At 43.6% G+C, this 5,184-nt stretch overlaps 1 protein-coding gene across 1 annotated transcript in view; it reads left to right on the top strand.

Moving 5' to 3' along the window:
* Positions 1-3,298: 3,298 nt before the first annotated feature.
* Positions 3,299-5,184, top strand: part of LOC104490857 (interleukin-7 receptor subunit alpha-like) — a gene marked incomplete at its 3' end in the record, with an annotated part of 7,552 nt that continues 5,666 nt past the window's right edge. The window contains exon 1 of the mRNA XM_010133208.1: positions 3,299-3,402. Coding sequence (XP_010131510.1) covers positions 3,312-3,402 — 91 coding nt within the window. The remainder of the gene's footprint in view (positions 3,403-5,184) is intronic.

Consider the following 5,184-nt stretch of genomic DNA (forward strand, 5'->3'; position numbering starts at 1 on the left):
AGGAAGTGCTGAGGAGGTGATACGCCACATAGATAGCACACACCTGTGAACCACAGGGCACTGAAAAATTGCCTTCCCCAGTCGTAGGGATTGTGACCTGGGCTTTGTTGATGGCCAAAGATGTAAGAGGGTTTAGGGTGACTCAGGAGCTCCAAAGCAGAGTGCTGGGACCTAAAGAGAGCTATCAGATCAATGAAGCAGAGGTATGTTTTTGCTGGACCATCAGAAGTCTTACATGTTTAAGCTGTTTTTTCTCATGTTTTCTGGTCTTTGGTTTGGTTTTTGGTTGAGTTCTGAGGTTTTTTTGTTGTTGTTGTTTTTTTTCTGGAACCCTGAATTAGGAGGCTGAAGCAGTGCAAATTTATTGCAAATTAAAAGTAATCCAGTCTCCTTTCAGCCTCTTCTGGGTGTGAACACTCAGCTGCCCTAAGATTTAGATTCTCACAAATTCGATTTCCTATCTCCAGGACATTAGAAAGCGGCAACAGGGCAAGACCAACGGACTCAAATATCTCTTAGAAATCAAACAACTTTTGAAGCAGAGTCCCAGAAGTAAAACAAAATGTACCTTTGGTTCATGGTTTTTCTCTATACTAGGGGTTTTTTTCGTTTCATTGTGGTCCCTTATTTCCCCACCCAGACAAAATGCAGCTATGACAACATGGAAATCCCCTGAGCAGCACAACTCTGATAATAAGATTGTTCAGGTTCAACCAAAATATTATGTCTGAAAAGTCTTTTTCTTTTAGTTTGCTCCAGCTGAAACAGGAAAACAGAAAAAAAAAAAAAAGATCAAAGCAATAGCCCACTCAATTATAAACAAGACAAATTTAAAGAGAGAAGGTGTCATTTCCAGATAGTGATCAGCTTGCACAAGAGAGCCCTCCTTTATTGGTATTTTGGGCTGAAAATGAAGCAGAAATTAGCCTGACAGTTTTTAGAATAACATGACACTGAATGTTATTAAGCCAGGTGCTGAAGTCTTTAGATCAGCTTTTCTGAAGAAAGCCAAGGACAGGACTTAGGGACATGAAATCACCAGGACCCAATCTCATTGATTCACATTTGGCTTCAGGAAAATCAGGAGGAAGAGGTGAGGATTAAAGTCCCGCAAACTGACTCAGACCTCTGAAAGAGGGTATTTCAGTAAGCAGTGTCATGTGCATGGGGCAGTGATGTAAGTAATACTGTAAATGAGGTCAAGCTCTAGAGCAAGGGTCTAGTGCTGCCATTTTCAGCAGCTCCTTGGCCTCAGAGCCATGTCCAGATCCTGCTCTGCTGTGTAGGGGTGGTTGCTGTGGCCTGGCGTGTTCTCCTGTTTGTGGGTGGGGGGTATCATAGAGGTCTGCCAAGCAGACATCTACACCTTGCCTACCCCTTGGGCTCCTTTTTAATTCAATAGAGAGAAATAAATGTCTTTAGGGATCTAGGTTTCATCTTCTGAACCTCTGTGCTAGGATGAGATGAATCATGCTCTCCACTGGCTAGATGGGAGAGAAGCACAAAAAGCTTTGGCATTGAAAATTCTTACGTATTGACCAATGAATCCAAACCCGTTTTTCTCTATCTACCTAGGCTTAGTGCACCTTCAGAGAGTGCTTTAATGGAGGGAGCCCTGGAGTCCCACCACAAGGACCACAAGGAGGGACTGGACACAGAGATGGGAGGTGCCCATCTTCCAGGCAGCCTTGCTGAGCTCTCATGGAAAATGGCCCATTTCTTCCTATCAGAACAGGGCAAGGGAGCTGAGAAACACTCCCCTGACTACCCACTGCCCCCTGCTCAGGGCAGCAAGTGACACTGGGTGACAGACAATTCCTGATGTCCTGTCAAGGACACATTTCTTGACACAAGGGCTGAGCTTTCATAATTTTAAATTTTTTCCTTGCAAATGAAAAAATTGCTGTGGCTTCCATATTGAGTCCCCTTATTTTAGTGTCATCATTTTTCTGTTTCCTTGGGTATTGTTACCAGCTTTGCCCTTGGCTTCCTTTATGCGTCCGACATAAAGCTTTTTCGGTGCAGCCAGAGCTTGCTCTTTTTCAGGTCTACAGCTCACTTGTAGTTAGCCACATCAGTCAGCTGTGTACATGGCCCTGCCTTATGTTCTAGCACGCGTTGGTGTTAACAGCCACAGAAAGTGTGTGAAGGAAGTACTTAACACCTCTTTATCTTCCACTTTCTGCCTCTGCTTTGTCCAAAGACTGAAAAACTCTGAGATGTGCCACTTTGTTTTTGGGAGCTAGGTTTTGCAGGATTAGTCTTTTAGATCACACCTGGGTCTGCATTGCCCTATGTGGGACTTCACAGAATCAGAATGGTTTGGGCTGGAAGGGACCTTTGAACATCACCTAGTTCAACCCCCTGCTGTGGGCAGAGACAACACCTTCCGCTAGATCAGATTGCTCAAAGCCCCATCCAACCTGGCCATGAACACTTCCAGGGAGGGGGCATCCACTTCTCTGGGCAACCTGTCCCAGTGTCTCACCACATTCATCGTAAAAAATTTCTTCCCTATGTCTAACTCCATCCTCTTTCAGTTTAAAACAGTTACTCCTTGTCCTATCACTACAGTCCCTGGTAAAACGTCTCACTCCATCTTTCATGTAAGTGCCCTTTATCTGTTGAATGGCCAAAATAAGGTCTCCCTGGAGTCTTCTCTTCTCCAGGCTGAACAAGCCTGTTCTCATAGGAGAGGTGTTCCAGCCCTCTGACCATTTTTGTGGCCTCCTCTGGATCTGCTCCAACAGCACCCCACTTGCTCACCAGGAGCACCGGGTGCTCCTCACCAGGGTGGAGTAGAGAGGGCAGAATCGCCTTCTGGTGGCCACGCTGCTTTTGATGCCAACACTTACAGGATAAAAAACAGCAGTCACAGTTAGTGTACCATATCTGGAAGATCTTCTCTCTTGGATCTGTGTACCTCCATTGAGAGGAAGGTAGATGAAAGGACTAAACCATGCTCTTGGGGATATCAGGCAGCAAAAATCCCACTAGCCAAGCCAGAAGAAGTATTCATGAAATGTGCTCCAGACCCACCGGACTTGACTAGATCTATCCCAATAAGTCAACGGGCCTGATCCAGAAGGTCCTTAGTTTTGAAATGGGAAGCAAGTTTCAAAGTAAAAGCTCTGCAACTATCTTGATACTGGCTTCCTGCTCTCTGCCACTAGTCATCCTTGTCGGCATGTTTACATTTCCCCTTGCCTGCGGTCTCTTTATCAGGCAATGGGTTTGTTCCGCGTCTAGTATAAAGTAAGCGAGCACAGGTTTCACATGCACACGTACTGCACACATGCAGCATTCTCAGGATGACACAGATGAGTATGGTACTGAGCATTTTCATCTTGTTTCTTCACACCACTTTTGGGGAAAGTGGTTGCACCTCAGTAGATGGTGATGGTGAGTCATTTCATCTTCATTTCATCTTCATCTTTCTACTTATGTACGATCTTGAAAAATCTGAGTTAAGATCTCCAGCAACTGCTGAGTTAAATGTGTCAGTGTTTTAGCCTCCAGTCTCTTTCTTTTAGTGTCAGATGTATCTGAGGCAGATGTGTAGCTGGAGGATAACAATTTAATTTAATTCCCGCCTGCCGTTCTTGTAGCATCCAAAATTGTATGAAATGAGGGAGACCATATCTGCATTCTGAGGCCATCCAAGATCAGATCTGTTAATCCTCTCTCATTGTATCTAGTGTTCATGTAACGAATTATGCCTGGAAGTGGGGAACCAGTTCACTCTTCTGCAGTCAATGGTCACTGTGAGCTGCCATCAGAGAGGGTAATAATCTGGCATTTCTTCCTCTTGGCAGGTTCCCCCAAAGAAAATGTTTCAATGTACCTCAAACTTGGCCCAAACTCTTTTGCTTCAAAAGCCAACTTTTTTCTCTTTTTCTTTAAGGAGTTGCATCAGTTATATCTGGGGGATAGTCCCAGTCTCCTTTGTAATATGGTTGAAGAAGCAACTAAACTGAGGTGTTCTCACAGCTCATCATCAAGAGCATTTGTCCCTTACTCAGCAAACAATTATAAAGTAATTCAACAGTTTAAATTTAGGCTTACTGAAGATTTCATTTTCTCATTTAGTGAAGTGAAAATTACTTAGCAGCATCAAAATAAAAAATCAAAACATGAAGAGCAGCAATAAACCCACTGTTTCAGTCTGCTGTCCCATTTCTCAAAAGGTAAATGAAAAACTGGATTTACAGTTTCGGTGACAGATCTATTAAACTCTTGTTTGTCTAACAGTGAACAAACAGCAGCGACGGAACTCGTTGCACTGTGCCTGAAGGACACAGGCAGTCACTCAGTTACTGGTAGTTTTAGGGCTCTGTTGTTCAGGAGCAAAAGGGTTTTTGCTTTTTTCGAAGATGATGGCTGTGTTCCTATGTATTTCACAACAGGGAATCTCATTTTCCCGTGTGTCATTGATGACAACATGTATGTATGTATACCTGTGTATATACATACATATATATGTACACAGACACATGGTAAGTTTTTCACTAGAAGAAAACAGAGTGGCTCAAAACTGAATCTAACAACCTTGGTTCTTCTATTTGCCTTTTGTTTGTACAGTCTGCAGCTGTTTAGAGACCTCTTTGACAAGCAGCTATGGTGGTGAATGGTCAATGGTAGTGATTTATCGTTGGTGTCACTGAAATCTTCAGGGCTTCCCAAAAGCATGATCAGACCTTTCCTTGTTTTGTCACTAACTTCCAGTAAACCATAATGTGTTTAGACTTAAAGAGATTCAGGAAATCCCCATTGAGCAATTAGCAGCTGTTGCAAAAAGAGGGGGAATAAACCCGGTCTTAAGGCCAACACTGAATATGGGAGATGAGCAAAATTGGGGACACGAATAATGATGGTTTATTTACAGTGCAACATTTACAAGTTCTTTTGGTATTGCCATTGATAAACTGCAGAGTTAGTTATGGCTTATGAACCAGAGACTCTGTATAGGTCTGATACCAAAGGAACGTACAACCTGTCTGTTGTAGCCCGGCTACGTGGTACAAGAGGCTGCTAATGCAGGAGCAGTGCATTAGGAGTAAGTAAAATTGCAGTTATAACCACACAAAATACATCAGGGGAGAATAGTGTCAGCCAGCGTAGGTGGAGGCAGAAAATCTTACCCACAGGGTATCCCCAGTGGGTGGTGGGGCGGAGAAGCAGGAA

Source organism: Buceros rhinoceros, unplaced genomic scaffold (genome assembly GCF_000710305.1).
Source record: "Buceros rhinoceros silvestris isolate BGI_N320 unplaced genomic scaffold, ASM71030v1 scaffold14830, whole genome shotgun sequence".
NCBI classification, from domain to species: domain Eukaryota; kingdom Metazoa; phylum Chordata; class Aves; order Bucerotiformes; family Bucerotidae; genus Buceros; species Buceros rhinoceros.